This window comes from Chelonoidis abingdonii, chromosome 8 (genome assembly GCF_003597395.2).
Source record: "Chelonoidis abingdonii isolate Lonesome George chromosome 8, CheloAbing_2.0, whole genome shotgun sequence".
Classification (NCBI taxonomy): Eukaryota; Metazoa; Chordata; order Testudines; family Testudinidae; genus Chelonoidis; species Chelonoidis abingdonii.
The window spans coordinates 57,543,586-57,569,789 of NC_133776.1; the positions used below are offsets into that span (position 1 = coordinate 57,543,586).

Below are 26,204 nucleotides of genomic sequence, written 5' to 3' on the forward strand. Positions count from 1 at the left end.
CCTTGGGCTGCCGGCGGCAGGCAGCTGCTGCTGCCGGCAGCTCAGCCGCTCCAGCAGCAGCGGCTGCAACCATTTAAAAATTTTTTTGAGGGCGCCACTTTTTGGCACCCCCAAATCTTGGCGCCCTAGGCAACCGCCTAGTTCGCCTAAATGGTTGCACCAGCCCTGATTGTGTCCCATCTGTGAACATAAAACCCCCTCTCGCCAGACTTACGCTCTCTCTTCTGGTTCTCAGACTCCGGCAGCTGCAGTGCCAGGCCAACCCGATTGGTCGATTCCTCCATGTTTTCCAGCTTCACCGGCGCCTCAGGTTCTAGGAGAACAACCAATAATATTTATCCCTTTTATATTAGAACCTAGGCAGTGCCAGACGAGATCAGCCCCAAGGGCCACCCAGCCCAGTCACCAGCAGCAGCTGCTTCAGCAGCAAGTGGAAGGTCCCCAAAGGAGGCAGCAGTAATCTGCCCAGAAAGACGCTTTCTTCCTAAACCCCAACAAGCAGAGGCTGTGTTAAGGCCTAAAGCATTCAGATTTATTCCTTCCAAAATGCTTAGTTTTTGTTTTTTGAATCCTGGCTCCTGTCATGCAGGCCACTTTTATCCATACAAATGTCCAGTCTGTTTGGGAACTCCGCTAAGCTCAGCTCCTCTCCAAAGCCCCTCTCCCACAGTGATCACTCAGCACTTCCCCAGGGCGGGGAAGTACAACTAATCCCATTGTGCAGAAAAGGGAAGGGACTTAGCCACAGTCACACAGGGAGTCAGGTGTCAGAACTGGGACTAGAACTCAGGTGACTCAGTGCCCTGCTCTCCCCTCAGGAGGCACAGCCAGGTGCCATTTCAGAGGGGTCGTCCGAATAGGATTTACATTTTTCTAGACAGGTTAACTCCTTCCCCCTTCACTATGTGGGGCCACAGGATCTGAATCCCTGCATGTAAACCCCAGCACAGCTACCACTAGCAAAACCTCCTGGTGACGTGCATGGTCCAGGGGGTCAAGAGATGGCTGCAGGGCTGTATTCAGCACAACTGCTCATTCGAGCACCCTGCCCATTTCCTCTCTCGTCTCCATCCCTTAGCCCAGGCTAGGCTGGAGGCAGGGCTGGTCATGGTACCTGCATCCTGGGCCTTGGTTACCATGTCTGAGCATGGCTGGGAGTTACATGGGGCAGCTGCCTACAGCAGGGTTCTCTTCAGAGGCAGCTGGAGCCGTCCACCGTCCAAGACAGGATACAGGGAGAGCTGCATCTCGGGCAGCACCAGTCTGGCCAATCTGACAATGCTGTTAGCAGCAGGTGTGGACCAGGCCCTGCAGTGGTCAGCTGGGATTGACCCCTGCCCCAGCAAGTCACAGACTGGTGGGGAAGCAGCATGGCTCTGGGGCTCTTCTGTGGCATTCAGGGGCAGCCTGTGCTGCTTCATTGCCAGGGTACTGTGACCTTGCATATGCAGTGCCGGGACCCCTGGCCATTCCAACCTAGGGATCTTCTTTCTAGAGAGCTGATCCATTGCCCCTGCCAGCATTTCCCCCGGCTTTGTTCTGCCCGGGGAGTCATGTCCACATCTGTGCTGGGCTGTGGGATTGGCCCCTTCTCCAAAGCCGGCTGGGGGCTGTGTGTAGAGAGAGTGAGATAGAGACTTTTCACACCCCTGTGGGGCAGGTGCTGCACACGTCAAACCATCTCAGTTACACCTCCTGCAGTCCAGCAGGCAATCGTGCCGGTGTTGCTCTCACACCCTATGTGGGACAGAGGCCTGGGTGACAGACAAGGGGGCTGGGGAGGATGGAGAGTACTTACGTGTTCTTACAGTGACAGATTTGCTCGGAAAGCTGCTGAACTTGGCACTGATCCTCCGTCTGCCATCCACCAGCTCAGTAAACCTGGAAAGGGAAAGAATTACTAGCCCTCATACCCTGGCCCAGAGGGTGCTCCCCCACACAAAAGTCAGTGGGCTACACCACACAGTTATATGGCTTGCTGACAAGAATTGCTCGTTCAGCTGGTGGGCCCTAGCAGTGGCATTCTGAGTGCAGAGAGCAGCCTGTGGAAAGGAATTGTGATGGACCACGCTGAGCGTAGCATCAGCCAGAGGATGAATACGCTGGTCATTTAAACTGCGCCAATGGTGTTGTAAAATCTTGTTTAAATTCATTTTGTTTCCAGTGCTTTCCTGGAGCCTGTAAAGTGAAGGCTGTTTGCAAAGTCCTGTACCGTTCCTCTTGGTGATATGCAGGCACAGAGGGGCTCCGATATCAAGTGGGACTTCAAGGCACTATTGGGACACCACCAATCAGCATCAATGCAGGAAGCCTGTGGCGCACACTCCTGAAGTGCTGCATTAACACCACAGCAAGTGGAAACTGAGATGCAGAGAAATAACTAGGGGCACATTCTACTCAGTGACGTGGGTACAACTGCCATGGGGAGCCAATCCCATGGTGGCTATGCTGGCTTTGTAGCCACATAGCCTACTGTGGAATCTGGCGTTTCATGTAGGTTTTGGAGTCTCACTGCCCTTGACAGTTCCCTGTCTGAGGAGTTGCAGTGATTAGCAGGAGGAGTGCGTGTGGCCACGATATAGATGCGTTAAGCAGCAGAGGGCACCTCTACTACATTCTCCTGTGTCCCACCATGCATTTCCAGGGCATTCAGCCAGTCTACACCCCAGTGTCCGCTTTCTCCTCTGGGTTTATTGTGTCCCATCTCCTCCAGCTGCTCATCCCACTTAAAAAATCTGAAGAGCTTCTATTTAAAATGCAGATCTCTCCCTTGAGCAGGACAAGCAGGCCTGGTTTGTGTTACTGGCTCCAGGAAGGGGTGCAGCAGGCTGGTTCCAAGGTGGGAACAGCAGTAAGGAGATGGCTGAAGATCTGAAACATGAGCCAGGCAGCCAGTGTCCACAGGGGTTGGAGTGGGGGTGGGGGGAGGTAGGGTGACCAGATGTCCCGATTTTATAGAGACAGTCACGATTTTTGGGTCTTTTTCTTATATAGGCTCCTATTACCCTCCACCCCATCCCGATTTTTCACACTTGCTGTCTGGTCACCCTAGGGGGAGGAGAGATTCCATGCTCACAGCAGAGCAACTGACGAGCACTGGGCTGCATAGGTTGTAGCAACTTCATGGAGAGGTTACATTTGAATAGAGCACTTGGGGTGGGCTGTTTAAAGCTACTCTAAAACCAGTCATGGAAGTGGGGCTGGATGCTCAATCCCCTAAAAGAAATCAGAAAGCCAGAGCCACCCACCAACTATGAACATCCCACCCACTCTTTGTACACATGGGAGAGGCAGGTGCACTCCAGCTCCCAAGGGTCAAAGTCAGGGCAGCAGGAGATTTGCTGGGAACATCCCCCATGCACTAACCAGACTGTTCTAGGGCAGGGTCTCTCCCAAGTGCAGGCTGCCAATCATGCAATTATACCGTGGATTTGTGATGTTGCCAAATATACACTGAGAACTAGAGCAAGGCCAGGAAATGTAGCTTACATGTGACCTGATCTGTACTGGAATGCAAAGATTCAGCAGAAGTGGCCCATTTCCGCTCTCAACCAGCTCCCAACACCACATGTTATTTGTGAGCGCTCAGACTTCAAACAGGGCTGGTGTAATTGCCACTGAGCTGGTCCCTACCTGGGAGCCTGCGAGGGTTCCTCCGGGATATTGTGATCAGCAAGCAGGCGCAGTTCCGGCAGTAATGCTGGGAGGAGCCTGTTCCTGAGCACCCGTGGCTGTCCTGCTTGGCCCCATCGCCTCTCCGGGGTTCCATCTCTCTGCACTGCAGGCCACAAAGGATTAGGCTTAGCCAGGACGAAGCAGTGAATCAGTGGAGTAAATGGAGTGTAATTCTACCATCAAGCCACAGCCCCCGAGAGAGCCCACTCCCAGCTGGCTGGGGATTCTCCCGCTGAGCAGTGATGGCATCTGTAAGAATCAGTGTGTGTACAGCCAGCATGCCCCCGGGAAATGCCTGGACCCCCATGATGGCTCTGCCTCCACCCCATGCCAGACGTGCCATGCAAGACAGCTCCTCTGTGTCACTGCGTGCCCAGATACAGAAGGGGTCACACCCACACCCAGTGTAGCAAAGGAAGAACCACGCAGGGTCCCTGCTGGCTTTCAAGTGGAGAACACTGCAGGGAAGCAGCGTTTCCTCCAGCTCAGTGAAACACGTGCAGAGCATGGCAGCTCCAGATCGTGGGCCATTTACATCCCCAGGTGGCTATGCTGCTTCTCATGGATGTGCTGATGTTCCCATGCCCTGTTCAATGGCTGTCCCCCCCGCTGACCTCCTCCAGCAGAGGCACCTGTTCCCTTGCGTATGCTCTTCCCCTCCCCCCCCCATAACATTCCCCCGCCAGGCTCTGGGGAGGCCGTGGCGGGATCATGGACTTACAGGTCAAGATGTAGACATGGGCCGGCTCGCTGTGCCCTTGTCCTTGCTCGGTGTTCTGGATGGCCATCACGGACAAGCGATACCTCTGACCGGGAAGCAGGTCACGCACCGTGTAGGACGACAGCTTCCCATTGGGCACGTAGCGGCTCTTGATGCTCTGGTTGGTGGTGACGTTGATGATATAACCCTCCACGGACCCTGCCAGTGGCTGGTCCCAGGTCATGTGGACAGAGGTGGCGCTGACTCTGGAGGCAGTGAGGTTCTGGGGAGGAAGAGGCCCTGTGCCAGCGGGAAGGAAACATCAGTCCAAATGATTTCAGTGGAGCGTCCCGTCGCTGATTACATGGCTCAAGCTGCCTGTGATCTCTGCTTCTGGGACAGCTCGGTGCTCTGAGCCTTGCCTGCCTGTGTTTAACTTTGCTTACTCAGGGTCTGTCTTCACTGCAGTTAACCCAGGCGTTGCCACTATCCCCATCCTGCCAACACCCAGAACCCCTCAGCTCACTGGCCTGGTGGGGGGTGGGGCTTAAGAGTCCATGTGCTGCTTTCGCACTGGCTAAAGTCCTCTGAACCTTTCTATAATTCCTGCCAGGTGCCCAGTTCTACCCCACTTCACTGGGACAAACTCAGAGAGGGGCTCAGCTCACTGCTGGAATGGCCCAAGCAGTCCTAGCGACACCCCAGGGGGACACAGCAGCAGCAAGGACCCAGTAACCAGGCTCTGGCTGTGCAGCATGGCTGCTCACCCCCAGGCTAGGCTAACTTGGATGCTCAGGCCTGGGCTAGCTGTGAGCCCGGGACCAGTGTAATTGTCTAGGGCAGATCCTAGCATGGGGTGATCTGGTGCAGTGAAGTGAGCAGCACTGATGTAAATCCCACTGCTCTGCTGCATCCAGGCCACATACAGGTTGTGCCAGGCTAATGACAGCAATGCAGTTCCAATGGGGCAAGTGTCCTGACTGCAGCCAGGGCCCACAGTGGGTGGCAGCTCTAGGGAGCCCCTCCAGCACCCCACTTGCTAGGACAGGGCCCATCTCCAGACCTCTGCAGCACTCCTGGTTTGTTGCTTCAGCCCCTTCTCTGGGGTAACTCTAGTCTAGAGCTGAAAGTGCAGAGCCAGATCCTCAGCCTTGCGCCAGCGGCACCATGGTGCTGCAAAGCCAGGTTAGAGGGCTACCTGGCGAGTGCCCCTGGCAGGGAATTCCTGTGGGGTCAGCTCCTACACCACCACCCCGGGGCCTAGGGCAGAGTGTGGGTGATACTCAGCTCAGCTGCAGGCTGGCCATAGCTCCAGCATGGCTCTATATTCAGGGATGGGGCAGAATCAGCTCCAAGTGGAGGGAGGGAGAGAGAGAGCTGCAAACAGCTACACTCAGCATTCACTGGGCACAACAAGGAGCGAACCAAGAGGTTCTCCCCTTCTTTGACTATAATTAACAAGTGCATATGAAGAGTCTGCCACACAGCTCCTGGTTTAAGACAATCCCCACCACCTGCTTCTGCCCCCCCACACTTAGTGTCAAATCAGAGCCTCTGTGAACAGGGCCTTCTCCGCTGAGACTGATGGAGTTGGTCCTGCATGCTCAAGGGGTGAATCGGGCCCCTAGGCAAGACAGCAAGGCTGGAGCGAGCCAAGGGCTGGTTGTCTCAGGGAGTGGCTGCTCCCCCTGATGTTATTCCAGTTGGCAAGCAATGTGTTTATGCCATGATCTGGCCTGGGGATCTGAGGAGCATCACATGGTTCCACAGCCAGTGGCAGAATGGGGCTGCCCCTGTCTCTGTCTATCACTGTGTACATGAGATCAGGCACAGGCGTGGCAGGTCAGCCAGTGGAACAGCCTTGCTGATGGTCAAGGAGCAGCCAGGGCCTTGGGAAGCAAAGGGTACTTCTGAGCATGGGTCGGTGAGCCAGCCCCCGCCAGCCCATGGGCAATACACAGCCACAGCATGCTCCTGCCACCCTCCAGCACCAGACCTAGCACAGAAGCGGGACCCAGGCTGGTTTGTCAGGATGCAGCATGGACCCAATGACATCGGTCCGACCAGTCCCCCCCTTCCCGCAGTGCAGGCAACCATGCTGCGTCCGGGGAGCAGCATACAGCCCAGAGAAGCTGCTGTCGCTGCTCTCCAGGAAGTGGGATGGTGCGAGTGGGTGCTGGCTGGGTCTGTACACCATGCTGGATATCTTGACCATTGGTGAGAATTTCCCCTTCCCTGGGAGGGAGGCTGGCTTTGGAGTAGGTGCCCACTCTCCAGCTGGAAGCAGAGGCTGCTGTCTGTGGGCTCACTGTCTTAGCCTTATGCTCCCATTTCCTTCCAGCCAAAACGTGGTGAGCACGTTCTAAACAGAGCCACTCTGTGCTAACCCTCAGCCACACAGGCCATCTGGGGCTGGGCTGCTCTACACTGGCAGGGAACCCCTAAGGGCAGGGGGTTGGAATGAGTCCTTCACATCCCTTAGGACATCACAGGCTCCTCCTCAGGGAATGGCCATTTAGGCTCTGGCCCTGAGGAAGAGGCAAGGGAATGTCTGGTCGCACTCACGAGTCCACACGTGGAAGGGTGCCATGGCCTGGCTCTCTGAGGGAGGATCATCCGTCTCCAGCCCGCTCAGGGTTGACACGTGGATGAGATACCTCTCCCCTGGCCGGAGGTCCCTGAGGCGGAGGAGGCAGAGGGAAGGAACGTAGGAACGTAGGGTTGATTAGCTCTTATGGCAGAGATTTCCAGGCAGAGATTGCATCTTTCCCATGTCTGGATGGCACCCAGCACAACGGGCCCCACTCTTGACTGGGCCCCTGACAGAAATACTCACTATGCTTCCCCGCCTCCAGTGACTGCAACCCCCAAGCTAAGAAATCAGGAGCACTGATGTGATTTCCAAGGAGCCTAGGGTGGGGCAGAAACCTGACTGTATTGTGTGATGGACTCTTTACTACACGACCTGTCTGTGGCTATCAGTGTCCACACAGTCACTCAGCCCCTGCACCACGGGTGTGTGTGTGGGGGAGGGATCGGTTTTAAACTACTGCCATACATAGTGTTGCAGGGAAAGCCAGGTTGCCCACTCTCCCAGTTACCAGCATTGGTGGGCATGTGATCACAGCTTGCACTGTCAGCTGTGGTCCTCTCCACAACCGTTGTAATGGAAGGGGTGAGGAGGGCCCTGGGTGCTGAGCACGTGGGATGTAGGGTTCTGCTGGTGTGTGCTGCTCTCTGCAGACGTGGTGTGGTGTTCACATTGCAATCGTCTGCACTGTAGTGGGTTTGGGCTGGGTGGACAGAGGGGCCTGTCACGCATCCCCCTAGAATGGAGGAGCAGGTGCACGGTCCAGAGCTGAGAGCAAAGGAGTAGGAGTTAGAGCAAGAGCCAGGTCAGTTCCCTCTGGCAACTGCCACCAATGGCCAGGACAAGGCAGGGAGCATGTGCTGCAGGAACTGCGATGGCTGGTTTCACCACCACTACCGTGACAACAGACAGAACCGATAAACAGCACTTTACCCTTCCAGGACCTTTCACCTAAGTCTCTCAGAGCGCTTTACAAACATGTCAATCAAACCCCACTGAATATGTAACTTATCACATACAGGTCCTGAGATCCTGGGTGATGAGAGTCTGCAGAGGACTTTACACTGATAACATTTGTGAAAAACCTGAGCCCACGATTCATAGCATGATCCTGACCCCACTGGATCTCCATCGAGCTCAGCTGGATTAGCTGAGTACGGAGTTCCAGGAACCAAGTGTGGCAAATAGGTAAGGGTCAGGAGTCATGCAAACTGTCTGACTGGAGGGTTCCCTTTTCTGTTGCATATACATTCTTATACACCACTTATTGCTGTAGGATCTGAGCGCCTTCCAGTAGGGCATTGAGCAATGTGACTAACATCTGTCACATATTATTTGTTCTCAAGCACCGAAACTGACTGCTGGGTCTGAAGTGTCTGTCACTGGTAGGTAGAGTGGCCGCTGTCAGTGTCACTAGCATGTTAGCATGTCTGCTTATTAACAATATCGAGGGATGTAACAGCTTGGACTTCAATCCTGCAATTTACAACATACCCGCAGAGAGTCCCATCGAATTTAGTGGGGCTGTCCCTGGACACAGCCGTCTACCAGCACGGCAGAAATTACAGCATCATGGCATTTGCTTGGTTCTTCACCTCATCCTGAAACTTGCCTATTGCTGATACGTGGTAGCTATCCAGCACTGTTCATCTGAGACATTCATTCACAATGCCCCTTTGAGGTAGGCCAGTACCAGTGCTTACAGCCTCACATGGCCAACAGATACTAAAAACTAGGTTAAAAAAATCTTAATGAAGAGAAATTTGGTGAAAGGTAAACCCCTGGGTTAGCACTGATCTCTCCCCGTCTGCAGACCACAAAGGCACTTGTACACTGAAGCTGATTTCAGTTTGTGTCCAATGGGAGGCCATCACATTGAAGTGTGGTCAGTTTAAGAAGGCGGTACCCTGAATCTCCTGCTAGTTTTGTGGGTTTTACAATCACATATTCCTCTGTTTTACAATCACGTTCTCTCTTTCTGCCTTGTTGCTGAGTGAAAAGGCCCATACAAAGCAGGAGTTCCCCTAGGAATCAGCGAGGTTGGAAGCAGGAACTACCCAGACAAACAGTAACTAACTACCCAAGAAAGCAGTGGGACTGATTAGATATAAAGTGCTATAAAATGCATGAAGCAAATGGACTGGGGAGAGAGAGAGAGAGAGAGAGAGATTTTTCCTTTATAATTCCTCTCCATTTTTAGGGCTCCTCAGTGATACCTGTTACAGAAGTGGGTTAAGCAATGCTCAGGCAGCAGGGTGGTTCTTAAGTCAACAGCATCCCTTTAAATATCTCCTAGGATCATTAACCACCTGCTCTCATTGGTCCACACTCTGCCCTAGGCTGCAGTCCCATGTGCAGTATCCCGGGTATGTGAAGCCAGCAGATCTCCACCAGGGGCAACCCCTAGCCAAAGCATTATGCCACCTTCGACTCGCAGTCCCCATGGAGGGGCTGGGGAGCAGCTGAGGGAGAGAAGAGTTTGGCTAGAGAACACTGATCTCCAGTCATGCTATCTGCTGGATGGTCTCCTTTGCTCAAAGCCCCAGGACTGTGCCAAGCTCAGTTCAGTCACAGCCCAGAACTGGGGGAATTATTTCCCCTTGTTTCTCCCAGTGTCTAGCCCCATCTCTTAGCTTGTGCCATGCCCTCCCTCACCTGAACGTGTACTTGGCCACACTGTTGTTCAGCTCCACGGTGCGGTCCTCCAGGTCCCCGGGCTGGTGGATGGAGATGCGCACCTTGCTGATGGAGGAGTGTTGGAGCTTGTGGAGAGCCCACTGCACCGTGATGGTGCTGGCCGTCACATTGGCGATATCAAATCCCTCCACTGGGCGAGGTTCTATGGGGAGGAGGAAGCAAAGGCAGGGGGTGGTGAACAATAGCCTCGAGAGCCACTCAGAAGTCAGACATGGTGCTACCTCTCATCCCTATGGGGCCTGTGCCCATGTGTGCATCCCCATGACTGTTCTCCTGCCCCTTTGAGATCTTCCTGTCAGAGCATCGCATCTCAGCCCAGCTGCTTCACCTGGCCTCCCTGGGCCGCCTAGCGCTTGCAGTGCTTCTGACAGACAGAGCGGGAGGCCCGCTCCCACTGGGTGCCAGGGAGCACCAGTGCCACAGCCAAAGGCTGGGGCCTGACCCTTGCCAGGCCAGCACATAGCGACACTGCTGGTAGGCTCCCCACTGTTTTGGCCCTTAGTGCCCGCAAGGCAGCAGAACCCATCCCCCAAGCACCAGGCTGGGACCTGCCAGCTTGGCACTTAACGGCACCAATGAGAGGGAACCCAGAAGCTGCTGTTTCTGATGTTTCCCGAGGACTTTCAGGACCAAGTTCAGATCTCCAGGCTACAGCGAGAAAGAGCAGCTGAACCGGCAGCTCAGGGAACAGGCCTGTGTGTTTGTGGGGGGGTTCTCTGCACTCCAGCAGGGGAGCTGGGTAGAGTTTAGCTGTGGGCACATGGCTATGTTAATCAGGTAGGCATCACCGTCACTGAGTCCCAGCAGGCTGCTCTGGTTTGTGGTGCATGGGCCAGACAGTGGCTGTAGGATAGGAAAGCTTATTCCCAGTCTTTGAAATACTTGTCTTTCAAAAGGCCAGGCGTTTCCTAGAACAGGGCAATGGAGATGGTGTGGTCCAGTGGGTAGAGCACTGGACTAGAACTTGAAACACCTGGGTCTTGTTCCTGGCTGAGGGAGTACATCCCTCCCCGTGCCTCAGTTTCAAACCCGCCACACACACACCTTTTGGCCATCTCAGCTGTTTCAGTAAGCTCTTTGCTGTCTGTCTCTCACCAGGGGACCCCCACCTCAGCTGGGACCTCTAGCTGCTACTGTAAAATACATAGCAGGAGTTGAGGGAGCACAGGCCTGACCCAGGGCAAAACCGACTTTGTATTAATGGGAGACACAGCAGCTGGAAGGAGCTGTGAGTTGTGAGCCTGCCAGGGAGTGAGAACACAGCAATCAGCTGGGAGGGCCAGCTACTCTGTCCCCAGAGGAGACCCAGGCTCTACCCTGCTAATGTTCACATGCAGCTCAGGACTGTACTTGCACTGCTGTGCAATGGCCTAACACACAGCTGGGAGAGTCCTGCAGCTTGCTGCGGGACCAGACCAACTGGGAGCCTTTCCCAGCCAATGCGGACATGGTACTCAGTACATGCTGCTTTCTACTGACTTAGTGGCTGCGTGGAGGACCCAGGCCTCACCCCTGCTAAACATGTGCCAAGGGGGGCTTCCATCTGACTCTGAATGAATCAGTCTGCTGAAAGCAGGAGGGTGCTGTGCAATGTTTATTTGCCTTTTCCTATCATCCTCGGGTGCCCCTGCTCTACCAGCTGGGAGGGCTGCCCTTCCCTCTAGGGCCTGCTCAAAGCTGGCTATGCTGTTTCTCTCTCCAGACAGCATGCCAGGGAGTGAAAGCTCAAGGTGGGAGCCATTCTCTGTGCCCCAGCTCAGCTGGATGGTTGAACTCTGGGCAACACAGGAATTGCCAGACTGGATCAGCCCTGTGGTCCATTTACTCTGTCTCTGATAGTGGCCAGCACCAGCTGCTTCAGAGGAGGACAGAAAACCCCAGAATGGACAACCATGGCATCAGCTGCCCTGAGGGAAGTGTTTTCCTACCTTTGTCACTTGGTGATTGGCTTATGCCCTGATGGAGGAGGATTTTGATCCCTTCTACATTAGTCTGTTATGCTTTGTAATGTAACTCTGATCCCCTCACTCTCCATAAGAGGTCCCGGCCTGTTTCAAACCCTAGGAAAGCCTTGGTCTCAATGAGATCCTGTAGCAGGGAATCCACAGTCAGTTACGTGGTGGGTAAAAGTATTTCCTCTAGTAGGGTGACCAGATGTCTCAATTTTAAAGGGACAGTCCCGATTTTTGGGTCTTTTTCTTGTATAGGCTCCTATTACTCCCCATCCCCATTTTTCACATTTGCTGTCTGGTCACCCTATCTTCTAGTCACTTTTAAAGTTCTTGCCTTTCAGTTTCTTTGAATGTTCTCTTGTTCTAGTGCTAGGTGATAAGGTAACCAGAAGTTCCTGGAGATACCCTGTCTAGACCACTCATTATGCACCTTTACCATGCCCGCTCTGATTTGTCTCCTCCATCTTTGCACCCTTTCTTTATAGGAAATTCTTTCCAGGGCTCTAATTGTTTTCAGTGCCCAGCTTTGAACTCCCCTCTAGTCCTACAATACCCTTTTGTAGAGAGGATGACCAATCCTGGAGACAGTACCCAGGTGAGGCCGCACCACTGAGTTGTCTAAAGGCATGAAACTATTTTACAGATTCACCATCCCACTTCTTATGCACCCCAACATTTTATTGCTCTTTCAACCTCTGCTGCACACTGAGCAGAGAGGTCTTCATTGACCTGTCTACAGTGATCCGAGGTCATTTTCCTGAGTTGGTACACTAAGCTTACAACCCTGCGCAGTGTAGGAGTAACTCAAATGACTCCTTCCAATTGGCATTACATTGCCTTTATCAACACTGAATTTCCTCTGCTGGCGTGGTGCCCATTCCCCTGGCTTGCTCAGGTCTCTGGTGTTCCTCTCAGTCCTCTCTGGTCCTGGCTGACCGAAATAAACTGTGCCACCTCACTGCCCTCCTTCCCAATCATTAATAAATAATATTAACTGCAGATCCCAGCAAGGAGCCCACACCTAACCTTATGCCATATGAAAATTGACCGGTTAGTCCCCCTTTGCTTCTGGTCTCTTAGCCAGTTCCTGATCCATTTCAAGGTCACCTCTCACCCTGTGGCTACTTAGTTTCCTTAATAGACACTTTGAAAGCCCAACTAAATCATCTCAATAAGTTCTCCTTGAGACACTAGTCTATTGACACAGTCAGTGACTGAGGAGATTTTCCTTGCCAGATGCTTGCCACGGGGCCATTAGGTTGGTGGGAGGGCCTTTTTCATTAAGAGGTTGCTATGTATACATAAGGATGCTGGTTTTAGATCTAAATGGATATTTCCCAAATAAAGTTTATAGATGCAAGAAAATATCTGTATGCAAAACAATATTTTTCATACAGCTTCTGGTCCTTGGAGGCCATTCCCAGCCCTGAGCTCCCATGTTGCCTAACACACTCCAAAGTGTGTTGTGGTGCAGGATGGATTGTCCTGTGGGCTGAGGGGGCTTTTAGACCAGTGCACAACTAGCTGAAAATTTTGCTGTAGCGTTAGGTGGTCGAAAGCAAGCTGAGATAGCCGGGAAGCAGGTCCTGCCATCCGTTAGGAGGTAGCATTGGCTGGTGGGTCTCCATGAGCTGTCTGTGCAGTAGCAGCTCCCAGCTGGCATTGGAGCATTAACCTAGGTGTTGGACAGAGGCGTGCATGCTCACGTTTCTATTCCCCTTCCGACGCTACTCACTAGTGCGTGTGATGAGCATGACAGGCCTGCTGATGTCGTTCTTGTTGTTCACGTTGCGTTTGACTGAAAAGACAGAAATATTGTAGGCTCTGCCAGAGGCTAGTGCCCGCAATTGGTGGGCAGAATGACTTCGGTCCACAAAATCTGTCCTGCGGTAAGAGCCGTCGAAGGATACGTACGTCACGGCGTAGCCGTCAATCATCTGCCTGGCGACTGGGTCTTCGGGGGGGTACCAAGAAATCGACACCCCTGTGTCCTCCACCCTGACCACCTTTAATGATGTTGGTGGCAGCAGTTCTTCAGGGTATCAATCAAAGCAAAGGGAAGAAGTAACATGGTAAATCTTTAGGCACCAGACCCCTGGGACTGACCCTCCAGCACACAAACACTGGCTGACAGGACTGTGTCAAGGTAGCTGTGAGGGCAGCCCTGATATACAGCACAACAGTCATGCACAGTGCAGGGAGTGTGTGCTGCTGGGGCATGAGCCTGCATGGTGCTGAGCGCTCTCCACTCCCAGAGGGTTCACACAGGCCCCAAAGCTGGTGCCTGCTGCTCCTTATCATCCTGTTTGAGTCCTGAAGAAGGACCCTGGGGCATGAGCTGGGTAAGGGCCCCATTGTGCTAAGGCCTGCCCACCCAGTCTGAGATGAGCATTGTCCTGAAGAGCTGGCAGTTTAAAAGCAGACGAGCCAGACAGAGGTTATCAATCCCCATTTTACAGACGGAGACCTGAGGGCCAGACACAGAGTGTCTGCAGGGAGTGTGCAGCAGAGCTGGGAACTGAATCCAGGCTTCACGAGTGCCAGTCCAGTGCCATCCTTCCTCTCTCAGACTGACTTCAGCACCTCCAGGGGTTGCTCAGCACCCAGCAAGATCAAGCCCCTCTGGCACCTTCTGTCTGCAGGTATCACCACACTCTAAGACGAGGTGGTGATTTGCCCTGATGCCTGAGCCCAGCAGTGCCAGCCTGTTGCGAATGGGTCTCGCTCAGGCATAGGTTACCCCCGCCACACAGTGGGCTCACACGGCTGCGTCCTAGCAGTGCACACGGCAGCTTATGCTGTCTGTGGTGACAGACAGGACTCACTTGAATCGCCATCCAGCCCCTTTACCTTTTTCGCAGCTCTTGCCTGTGTAGCCCACCTTGCAGGTGCAGCTGTGGGATCCATTGCTAGGCAGGCAGTAGCCTCGGCTCCCACATGGGCTGTAGAAACAAGGATCGCTGGCTGGGGGAGAGGAGCAAGACCAAGGGTTATGGCTCACGCTGCCCAAGAAGCCCGAATAAAAAATGTTAATTACTGTTCAAGGCTGGCAAACAAGCCAGGTTCAGTGCATGCAGCCACATTGAATTAACCAGCCATGCTAAAGTACTGGGGGCTCTGGGGGTCATTAGCTAAATCTCTTATACCTAGCCAAGGCTTACCTGTCTCGCAGTGGTAGCCGAAGAAACCCTCTGGGCAGACACACAGGTAGGAACCACCATAGTTTTCACAGTCCCCTCCATTACGGCAGGGAGCTGATTTGCAGGCATCCACTTCTAGAGGGCACAGATACACTCAGTCAAACATCTGCCAGAGACAGCATGGACATTAGAGGAAACTCTGGATCCCTTGCGGGGACTCTTGCTGCAGATGCAGCATGTGAAGTGTATGTGCGAACCATGGGCCATGAACAGAACATGCATCTGTTTCGAGGGAAAGTGAAATTGCTGACTCACTCAAGATAGTCCAGAGGCACATACTGTGCAGTCCATGGGCTAAATGCAAGACACATATTCATCCTTTAACCCCTTACATTCAGCATATCCAAGCTCTGAAGCAGTGTCCCAAACTATTGGGTTACTGCTCCCAGAATTCATTGCCCAAAGTCCAGCAGACTGACACAGGAGGGTCATTGTCTAGTGGCTGCTAGTGATGCGTGATCTCACTGCAGAACTCACATGTTACTCCAACGTGAAAGCCCAACTCGTGTCATTGTGCTAATTTAAGGGTTTATCTATATGGGGAGTGATTCCTGATAGCTATTCCTGATTTAACTTAATGTGTGGACAGTCTTATTCCATTCACACCCTACCTTATTCCAGATTCACTTTTACATGCAGACAAGCTGTTTAGTGCATGGATTTTTCTATAACAGTCTTTTGTGGTGGCAGGGAGAAGGATATGTGTTGGAACCAACATCAAATTATCCAGCTAATTGAGCCTGTGTCCTGTAGATCACTAGTTAAATCTATTTCTTAGCTGATTGTAATTGTTGCTTTGTTTACAATCTGTGGCCCAGAGCCTCAAGTCCCTACTCAGCACAGGATCCAAAGTCCAAAGACTCTCTCCATTGACTTCAGAAGTCTCTGGCTCAAGCTCTGGATCATTTCTTGGAAAAAACCCCACTGACATTAGTGATGGTAAGGACTTGGTGATGTGAGGCTCTGAGGTTGGCACAGCACACCTGCTCTCAGCACAGCACAGCAGCGTGTTCACTGGAATCATTTTCATGAAAGTAGGGCAAAATTATCACCCAGTGCAGGCTGGTCTCCACGAACAGTCAGTGTGCAGCGAGCTGGGGTGTGAATCTACCTTACACCAACCTGCTGCACTCCGACTCTCTGCATGCAGGCTGCTGACACACGTTAACAGTTCATTAATGCACTTTGATTAGTCCCATTTCAAACCCACTCAGTCAAAGGTCACTACAGAACTGGTAATGCGCTTCAGCAGGTCACACTGAATATAGCACCTGCCTCTTTCTGCTAACCAGGATAGGCTAGTGAGCATGTACTGATGCCATCAGACCCCCTGGTTAAGTGCTCATTGATATGAATGAGAGTCCCAAGGAGGCCCCTGCCTTCCAAACAGGGGTGATAGTTAAAGTCATTGCATATGTTTGATTGCCATCAAAAAGCCAAGCAGAAGGCAGCTTAAGAGGTGTCCAGGTGTTTTTCAATACAGACATGATGCACTGATACATGGAGCTTATTATGCACAGTGACAGCCACTGAAAGGTCACGGTCAGCAACTCACGCTTATCACCACAGCTGGTAAAAAATTAATCAACACAAATCAGCAAATAGATTTTAGAAATTTTTCCTCCTCTTTTTTTTGGTCAAAATTTGAAATTTCAAAATTAACAAATAAATGCTGGCCAGCTCTAGGGTTTGTTGAAAAATAAGGGGGAGAAGAATCACAAAAATGTCACCAAATTTCCTACCTCTCCATTGGTGACAAAATGTGAAAAAAGTGTCAGGTCTGGGGACTGTCCAGCACTAGCCAAGACAGTGCCATGCCGGAGGGAGGAAGGCTTGTTCAGTGGTTAGGGCACCAGCCAAGGACATTGCAGATCTGGCTTTGAGTCAGGGAAGATGCAGGGGCATCTCTTGGGGCAGAATCAGAGTCTGCTGGTGGAGCTCAAGAGCATGGAAACCGAATCTCATGATCCAGCAGGACAGCACAGGGCTGTTGAATTCCCATCCGAGCCCTGACAAGATAGTCTTCCTACAAGCAAGCATGCCTGGGAACTCCAGGGCATACCTGTCAAGGTTCGTGAGAATGGACCAGGCTGGGCAGGCCAGTACTGCCTCCATGGCTCTCTCTCAGTCCAGGGGGATCAGACTGGAAATCCCAGCACTGCCTTTGAGGGATTTGGGTTGAGCTTTACCCTGTGAAATTTCTACCTGTTTCACACTGGATTCCCACGAAGCCACTGGGACAATGACAAGCAAAGGATCCTGGGAGATCCTTGCAAGTTCCTCCATTCTTACAGGGATCGGACTGACATTCATCAATCTCTGTGTAGAAGCAAAAGGAAACAGTCATATACAGACCAGAACTCCATCCTCAGCACAGCATGCACTGACAACACAGAGCTAGACCAGGCGGCCCTTATTCACTGCCCTGGGTGCTTACACATGCAAGTAGCCTCACTGGCTTGGGGCTACTTGTTTAAGTGCTCACCAACATGAGTAAGAACTGCACAACTAGGTCAATCCTGAAAGGCCAGGCTGCTGTGCTGGAACCCCTGGCATGTGCGTTACTCCAGTTCTGATTTCAGGCTTGAGCAGTTTGAATAACAAGAGCCTCACAGAGGGAAGGAGTGATCCGAAACACAATCAAATGCCTTGTTATTCAGGGGAGTCACTGGGAATATTGGTGCGTATTTTTGCTGGTATATGCTGTGGGTTTGACAGTGGGTTGTGTGCATCATGCTGCACCTAGAGAACACAGCCACTTTTCTTCCTTTTCATAGCTTCCCTTCAGCTGTGTGTGTAATTCATGCCAGTAAAACATACACATGCCCCGTTCAAAAGGCATTGACAAAGCTCCTGCCACACGGAAAGCATTTGCTCCCTTAGGCTGGTACCCATTAAAGAGAGCTAGTGCTGTTCATGAGTGCATTGGGCACAGGCATATGCCCGGCAGGTACAGGGAACTGAGTTGAGGGAAAGCTTTGGGTTCTTCACCCCCCCTCCCCAACACCCATGGGAAGTGTCCAATTTCAACCACATTTTTCAGACTTTTATTGAAAAACCAAAACCTTTTGGACAACTGGGCAAAAAATTATTGGTTTTACTGAACAGTTTTCTCCTGACCTGCTGAATTTTTTCAGTTTTTGGTTGCCAAAAGCCATTCTTTTAAAAGGAATCTCAAAAATATTACAATTATTAAAATGAAACATTTCTAAAAAATAAAAGTCCCAATCAGATCCAGTAAAGAGAATAAGAGGGTGCAGGGTGCACGTGGCTGTTTATATCCCCAACACATACAGACCTAAAGCTGACTAGGGGATATAGACACACAATTCCCATTTGTTTGAAAGGGGACTGTGAATCTAAATCCATGAGGCTGAATTGAAAAACTCAGCCACATTCTCCTCTATAGGTCTAGAAGACTGACCACACACATGCGCGATGGCATGGATGTTCATCCCCCCGTAAGGCACAGATCCATGATAATAAGCACCTCGGAACTCTTTCTGGCCCAGCTGCTAGCAGGGCCATATGCTGGATGAGAGCTGTAGCTTTCGCATGACTCTAAGGAGCAGCACCAGTGGTATGGATCTTGGAGCTGCCTCACTGGCCTTTGGCTGCCCTGGCTGTGATGCTTTCCAGATGGGCTGCTGGGCGAGGCCATCCCCGGGTAACACCTCCCTCCCAGGCCATTTCTGAAGCAGCTTTGAGGGCCAATCCAGGCAGAGGTATCTTCCTGCCTTGCTTACCATTGGATGGGGTCCCCATAAGTGTATTTTTCACATTCTCTTACCCAACTCACAGTGGGGGCCTGTGTATCCTGCTTCACACAGGCACAGGAACTCAGCGATACGATCCTTGCACAAGCCCCTGTTGAAACAGGGCTGAGAAAGGCACTCGTTAATTTCTGGGAAGGGAAGCATGGAGGGGGGGAGAGAAGGGATTATAGTCAGTGAAATATCCAAGCCACACAGGATCATCTCCCATGGCCATGACTGTCCGATCCCACACAGAGGTGCATTCAGTGAAGCAGGCTGCACTTCTAACCATGCCTAAAGGAGCAAGCACAGCCCTTGTTGATGGCCTCCCAGAGAGCTGCCTGGGCCTACAGTGGGGAGTGGGTGAGTGGAGTCTCCCTACCTGTGCACCATTATTATTTATTAAGTGTATTATGGTAGTGAGTAGGAGTCCCAGTCATGGCTCAAGACCTTGTTGTGCCAGGTGCTGCACATTATTTAGTAGGTGTATTACCATAGTAGCTAGGAGTCCTAGTTTTGGCCTAGACCTAAGATCCCTGTAAGCTGCATGGCCATGCAGCAGCCTATTAAGAGCCGCACAGGTGCTCAGGGAACCCACCCAGGAACTTGCTGCGGATGGGGGAGGGGTGTTCCTCCTCCGACCCCAACCTAGACTGGCCCCCAACCTGCCGCGGCCAGGGGAGGGACAGTCCAGCCCACACCTGCCATAGCTGAGGCACCCTCCCTTGGCCCCAGTTCTGCCATGGCCCAGACCTGCTGTGGCTGGGGCACCCCTTCCCCACCTCAATTCTGCCGCAGTCCAGGGCACCCCTCTCCAAGCCCCATCTCTGCCACGGCCTGGACCTGCTGCGGCTGGGGCGCCCCTCCCTTGGCCCGAACCCTGACCTGAGCTGGACCTGTTGCAGTGCCTTTCCCCCAGCCCAAACCCAGCCCCAGCCCAGACCTGTTGGGGATGGGGGAGGAGCACCTATCCTGCAGCCCCAGCCCCACCCCAGCCCTGCAGAGGCTGGGTCGCCTTTCCCCCAGCCCCAATTCTGCTGTGGCCAGAGCAGCCGGAAGCCAGCTGCGGCTGGGGTGCCCCTCCCCTGGTCCGAACCCAGCCCAGGCCTGGATCTGCGACAGCCTGGGGAGAGGCGCCTATCCTGTGGCCCCCAGCCCCGGATCTGCTGTGGTGGGGAGAGGTGCCCCAGCCACAGCAGGTCTGTGAGCCCCAGTGCACCAAGTACTGCACATTATTTATTAGATGTATTACAGTAGCATGTAGGAGCCCTAGTCATGGTCCAGGACCCATTGCACCAGGTGCTGTACATTATTTATTAGGTGTATTACGGTAGTCCCTAATCGCCCCAGTCATGGCTCAGGACCCCATTGCACCAGGTGCTCTACAAGAAGAGAACAATAAGATGGCCCCTGGTCCAAAGAGCTAGAAACTAAGACAGGACCCAGCAGATGTAGACACACAATGAAGGAGCACAAAGGAGCTATGAGTCAGTGCTGTGGGCAGCCGTGGCCTAGCCACCAGCAAGTGTTTTGTTGGCTTCACCGCAGATGAGTGTTTGAGGAGGACTCTGAAGGGGACGAAGATGGAATGCGTTGCACGTTTATAAGGCGCTTGTCCCACGCGCGAGGGCCTGGGGCAGCCTGGGAGGGAGACAGCCCCATGAGACTAGTTTAAAAACATAACCGGTGGCAGTGAAGATTGGCTTTGTGGACCCATTGATGGTGGGAGTCGACCACTTGGTAGTGAATGAGGGATGATGCACAGGCTGGTGATAGGCTGTGAAGGGCCTTGGAAATGAAGAGAAGTAGCTCATGTTTGATGCATTAGAGAAGCAGGAGCCAAGGGAGGGATGCAAAGAGTGGCATGACATGGAGAAAGGCTGGGCTAGGAGAACAATCTTTGCAGCAACAGTCTGAATAGGCAGGACTCCACTCGTGAAAGGATGTTGCAGTAACTCAGGAGTGAGTCGATGAGAGCTTTAGTTGTGTGGAGGAGTAGGAAGGGCTGTTCCTTAGGGGTTATGCAGAGAGAATCAGGAAGATTTAGACTTCTTCCTAGGTCCTCACTGTGACACTGCACACCATACTCTTTGTAGTGACATTGTTATGATATGGTTATAGTGTAATTATGATGCATTTTATGCAAGATGGGTTATGTGAGATGTCATTGGAAATGTTATGATTTGCTGAATATGATTATCCTATTTATATGCATGTATCATTTTTGTATCTGAAGTTATAAATACTCACTATGTATCTATACTTCAAATGTAGTTACACCTGGGTAACAGCCCCTAGACAAGATGCTTTCAGCCTAAATAGCTGGTTGTAAAGGATCTATTCATAGTAATGGCCCATTAGAAAAAACAACAGCCTTAGGAGAAGCTTATCTCCCACCTGGTGAGCCTTCCTGAGAACACTACAGACAGCCTGTGAGTGATGGCTGCCATGACTATGCAAGGACATGTGACCAGGCCACATGATGCTGGACTCTATCTTGAGGTGTCAGTATTTGTCCACAGCTTTGGAACAAAGGGTTCTCGCCCTATACAAAAGTTATATAAGGCAGGGAGTGACATCGTCTAAGGTTCTTTACTCCCCACACAAGAAGACTCCTGGAAACACTTGAGGAACAAAGACTGAAACCTGGGAATTCCAAGCTGCAAAGCAAGTGTAGTTTGTACCTTAAGAATCTGCAGCCTGTTTGTATAATTTCTCAAGGTGAGAATCTGCTAATTCTTATCCACTCTATTTAGTATATTAAGCTTAGTTTTCATTTGTTGTTTATTTGCTAGGTAATCTGCTTTGATCTGTTTGCTATCATTTATAATCACTTAAAATCTATTTTTTGTAGTTAAACTTGTTTTTGTTTTAATCTAAACCAGTGGGCTTTGACTGAAGTGCTCAGGGACAATCTCTGCTTGTTTACTGTGACGGTACCTCCCATAAGGCTTTATGGAAATATGCTTAGAATGTGTTTTATGCTACATACGCCATGTAACATATCTCAAAGGTTATGATCTACTGAATGTATTAATCCTATTTGTATGCATGTATCATTTTTGTATTCGAAGTTATGAATGTTGGCTGTGTACTGGTTTGATTTCTAAATAACCTTAGTAGGGCATTTGGTCAGCTCCTGGAGAAAGGAATGCTGAAATTAAGTACCTAATCAAGAAACACTTAAAGGACAATGGATCTTGGAATGCTCCAATCTACATAAGAAGTCTACTTGAGGACATTCAAGGTAGCATGTGAACAATGGATGCTACCTGTCAAAACTGAGAGTCATGCATGGACATGTGACTTGCCCAGATGACTCCTAAACTCCATTTTGTAGTTGGACTTTGCATAGGAGTAAGGAGGGGGTCTCCACCCACAAGAGAAAGTCTATTTAAACCCCTGGGAGACCCCTCCATTTTGTCTTCAGCTGGCTAAAGAAGGAGCCTCTCCACGGCCCCCCAGGATACCTGAAAGAAATTGGAACAAAGGACAGTGACTGCAAGGGGTGTGAGTGATTGCTGGACCCAAGCTAAAAGGAGATTAGTCTGTAAAAGAGAGCATTCTGGAACTGGTGAGGATCTTATTTGTATTCAGTTTGATTAGACATAGATTTGCACATTTTATTTTATTTTGCTTGGTGACTTACTTTGTTCTGTCTGTTACTACTTGGAACCACTTAAATCATACTTTCTGTATTTAATAAAATCACTTTTTATTTATTAATTAACTCAGAGTATGTATTAATACCCGAGGGAGCAAACAACTGTGCATCTCCCTCTATCAGCGTTATAGAGGGCGAACAATTTATGAGTTTACCCTGCATAAGCTTTGTACAGGGTAAAATGGATTTATTTGGGTTTAGACCCCATTGGGAGTTGGGCATCTGAGTGTTAAAGACAGGAACACTTCTGTTTGCTGCTTTCAGGTAAATCTGCAGCTTTGGGGCAAGTAATTCAGACCCCGGATCTTTGTTGGAGCAGATGGGAGTGTCTGGCTCAGCAAGACAGGATGCTGGGGTCCTGAACTGGCAGGGAAAGCAGGGCTAGAAGTAGTCTGGGCACATCAGGTGGCAGCTCCCAAGAGGGTTTCTGTGATTCAATCCATCACAGTTACCACAAGTGTGCATGGTGCTTTTCACATTGAGGGAGAAGCAGACTGGGCATTAAACCCATACACTGGCCAGATTTGACCAGGGCAGAACGGTATTGCTCTGTGGTCCTAGGCTGGGAGGCCGGCGGTCAGGAAGCCTGCGTGTAACTGCAGCTGGGTGTGTCTCTGCCTGTGTGAATGCTGGTAAAAGTGCAGGCTGGAGGCTTTGCAGCTTGTCACAGCAGCTAAGTGTGAGAGGAAGCCCAGGCAGGTGGGTCAGAGGGCTCAGTGGTACCCCAGTTCCAGGTGGCACCCCAGGGAGAACCCATCACACTCACATCCAAGCTGAGTTGAAGAGGATGCCCAGGTTACAGGCCTGAAGGACAGGCAGGATGATGGTGTTACCCACAGTGACTGAGCAAGGAGGTGATGGGGAGGACTTGGGAGGGGAAAAAATTAAGAACTCTGTCTTAGCCATGTTGAGTTTGAGCTGATGACTGGACACCCATGATGAGATGTCAGAGACACAGGCTGAGATTTTAGCTTGGACAGATGGAGACAGGCCTGAAGTAGAGTTCTAGATGGAATTGGAGAGGAGGAACTCCAGACAGCCATTGTAGTCAGCACATTCAATGAGCTTAGAGGTGGAAAAGATAAGGGAGATGGGAAGGTAACTTTGGGAGAGGCTAAAGCATGTTTGTTTTGTGAGTGGAAGAGCCAGGTGGGGAGAGGTTCCAGAACATAGTGAGAGCAGGGATAAGAGTGGGCACAGGGAGATCAGGAGATGGGATGGAGTCACTGGGCCAAGGGAAGGAGAGAAGGAGGAGAGAGTTGTGGGATGGGCAGAGGGAAGGCGCTGCCGTATTTGGTCTATTGTCTCTTGGATGAAGTACAGAAATTGGGAGGACAACTCACAAATGGAGCAGGACACTTGGCTGAGGACCTCACCAGGATCACTAAGGGATTGTAGTAACAGTAATTATGGACGTGGATGGCAGCTTGGATAGGGCCAAGTCAGAGCCAAAGCTCAGAGACCGAGCAGAGGGTAAAGCGCAGTGCTGCCTAGCACGCATGCCAGCTGCAGAGATGCCAGCTAGCCAGCCCAGGAGTAGGCCAGGGAGGTGGTTCCCAGGGGAGTGCGGCTAGTGACAGTGAACCAGCCATTGGTCTGGAGTGACATTCCATCCCCCAGTGCTGCGCTCCTGCCAGAAGGCCCGTCCTCTCCCTCCTCTGGAAGCTCTGATTGATGGCATGTCAGCACTATCCTCTGTCTCCCATGCTGCAGGCACTTGCTCTCTGGTGATCCCAATCTGCCCCCCAATGTTGCTCCTCTCTCGCTCCCTGGTACCACACAGAATAGTGGCTTGATCTCTCCTTTCCCAGTGGCTGCATGTCCTTTGCAGGTGCAGCACGTCCCAGAAGTGTGGCTACCAGGGAGAGATGTGAATTGAGCAGAGGGCTTGAGGACAGCATGAAGTCCGCATCCAGACCCTATGTCCCCCCAGAAGTTGTGTGCCTCCAAGGTCGTATGGAGCCCTGGGTATCTTAGCACAGACTGAAAAGAGTCTGGTCTACTCAGAGAGGGGTATTCCCAAGCATCCCCAGGGGCACCACACAGGCTGTGCCACTAGAGAAATGGCCACATCTTATGGCTGCTAAGGGGGCTCCAGGCCCAGCTAGGCCCCAGGAAGCAGCCACTCTGGCAGGATAGCTCAGGCTGTGTAGGCCCCTTTCCTCATTGCACCATCTTACCGTCACACTCTGGGGGGTCGCTCCAGACGCCCTGTGCGCTGCAGATGCGGGGGTTGTTCTGAGGGCGCAAGATGTAGCCTCGCTCACACTGGTATTCAGCCAGAGAGCCCATGCGGGTGGAGTTAAATAGCACCCGGGCATGCTTCACCTCGTTGGGAATGCCGCAGTCCACCTCTGGGGAAAGAAGAGAGGCGTGAATGACAAGACATGTGAACAGCAGGTGTCCCTGAGCCAGCGCTGTAACCTGGGCATCCAAGAAGCAGTTGCTCCCTGTCTCTTCGAGATGCGGCAAGCTGGGCCAAGTCCAGAGAGCATGATGGCTCTGCCATCCAGGGCTGCGCTTGTGAGCTCCAGAGAGCTCTCCAGCTCCTGCCCACAGAACCTTGGCTCTGCCTGGGGAGGCAAACCCTGCCATGTCCGAGAACTGGCCTCAGAGAGCAGCTTGAGCCTGGAGACAACCCTGCAGACCCCAAGGCTGGGGCTGCAACGCAGGGCATTTTTACAGCATCCCCTTACAGGAGTCGACTATGACGTTGCACCCCATAATGCTTTATAGAAATATGCTTACGAGTGTAAATATACATAACTGGAATATGTTTTATGCTAGATATCCCATGTAACATATCTCTGCAAAGGTTATGATCTACTGAATATATTCATCCTATTTGTATGCATGTATCATTTTTGTATTCAAAGTTATGTATATTGACTATGCACTTGTTTGATTTTAAGTAGCCTCAGTGAAGCATTTGGTCAGCTTCTTGAAAAAAGACTGTTCTCAGGAAGCACCCAATCAAGAAACACTAAAGTTGTCAATGGGCTTTGATAGACGCAAATCCACAAATGAGCTTTGCTGGGAATGTTTGGGCTAACAAGTGAACAATGACATCGGCCTGTAAGTACTGAATCATGCATAGACATGCGACTTGCCCACATGACTCCAAAAATCCATTTTGTAGCTGGATTCTACAGAGCGGGAGAGAGGGGTTTCCACCCACAAGAGAGAGACTATATATGCCCCTGGGAAAACCCCTCCATTTTGTCTTCAGCTGGCTCAAGAGAGCCTCTCCACCCCAAAGGATGCCCGAAAGAAACTGCAACAAAGGACAGTAACTACAGGGGTGTGAGTGATTGCTGGACCCAGACTAGAAGGAGGCTCATCTGTAAAAAAGTTGATTGGAACATCTTTGAGGGTGAGACTTGCCTGCATTTAGCTTCCTACTGTATTAGGCTTAGACTTGTGTGTTCTATTTTATTTTGTTTGGTAATTTACTTTGTTCTGTCTGTTATTACTTGGAACCACTTAAATCCTACTTTCTATATTTAATAAAATCACTTTTTACTTATTAATTAACCCAGACCAAGTAGTAATACCTGGGGAGGGAGAGGTGTAAACAGCTGTGCATATCTCTCTGTCAGCGTTAAAGAGGGCAACAGTGTATGAGTTTACCCTGTATAAGTGTTATACAGGGTAAAACACATTTATTTGGGGTTTGGACCCCATTGGGAGCTGGGTATCTGAGTGTTGAAGACAGGAGCACTTCTTAAGCTGTTTTCAGTTAAGACTGCAGCTTGTGGGAGACGTGGTTCAGACTTGGATCTGTGTTTGCAGCAGGCTACCATGTCTGGCTCAAATAAGGCAAGGTATGAAGTCCCAAGCTGGCAGGGAAAATGGGCTTAGAGGTAGTCCTGACAAATTAGGTGGCAGTTCCCAAGGGGGTTTCTGTGATCCAACCTGTCACATAGACATTGGCACCATGCCTATGCCCTGAAATATGCCAAGGCAAGCAG

General features: G+C 51.4%; 1 protein-coding gene across 2 annotated transcripts in view; it reads right to left on the minus strand.

Annotated features, from left to right (window-relative positions):
* Positions 1 to 26,204, minus strand: part of SNED1 (sushi, nidogen and EGF like domains 1) — a 126,414-nt gene that overhangs the window by 21,365 nt on the left and 78,845 nt on the right. For both annotated transcript variants that reach the window (XM_075068651.1, XM_075068650.1), the window contains 12 exons: positions 24,414 to 24,587; positions 18,605 to 18,718; positions 17,020 to 17,133; positions 14,776 to 14,889; positions 14,465 to 14,578; positions 13,350 to 13,646; positions 9,621 to 9,804; positions 6,941 to 7,053; positions 4,397 to 4,675; positions 3,634 to 3,778; positions 1,799 to 1,881; positions 215 to 313 (listed from right to left, as the gene is read on the minus strand). In XM_075068651.1, the coding sequence (XP_074924752.1) occupies positions 215 to 313; positions 1,799 to 1,881; positions 3,634 to 3,778; positions 4,397 to 4,675; positions 6,941 to 7,053; positions 9,621 to 9,804; positions 13,350 to 13,646; positions 14,465 to 14,578; positions 14,776 to 14,889; positions 17,020 to 17,133; positions 18,605 to 18,718; positions 24,414 to 24,587 (1,830 nt within the window). The remainder of the gene's footprint in view (positions 1 to 214; positions 314 to 1,798; positions 1,882 to 3,633; positions 3,779 to 4,396; positions 4,676 to 6,940; positions 7,054 to 9,620; positions 9,805 to 13,349; positions 13,647 to 14,464; positions 14,579 to 14,775; positions 14,890 to 17,019; positions 17,134 to 18,604; positions 18,719 to 24,413; positions 24,588 to 26,204) is intronic.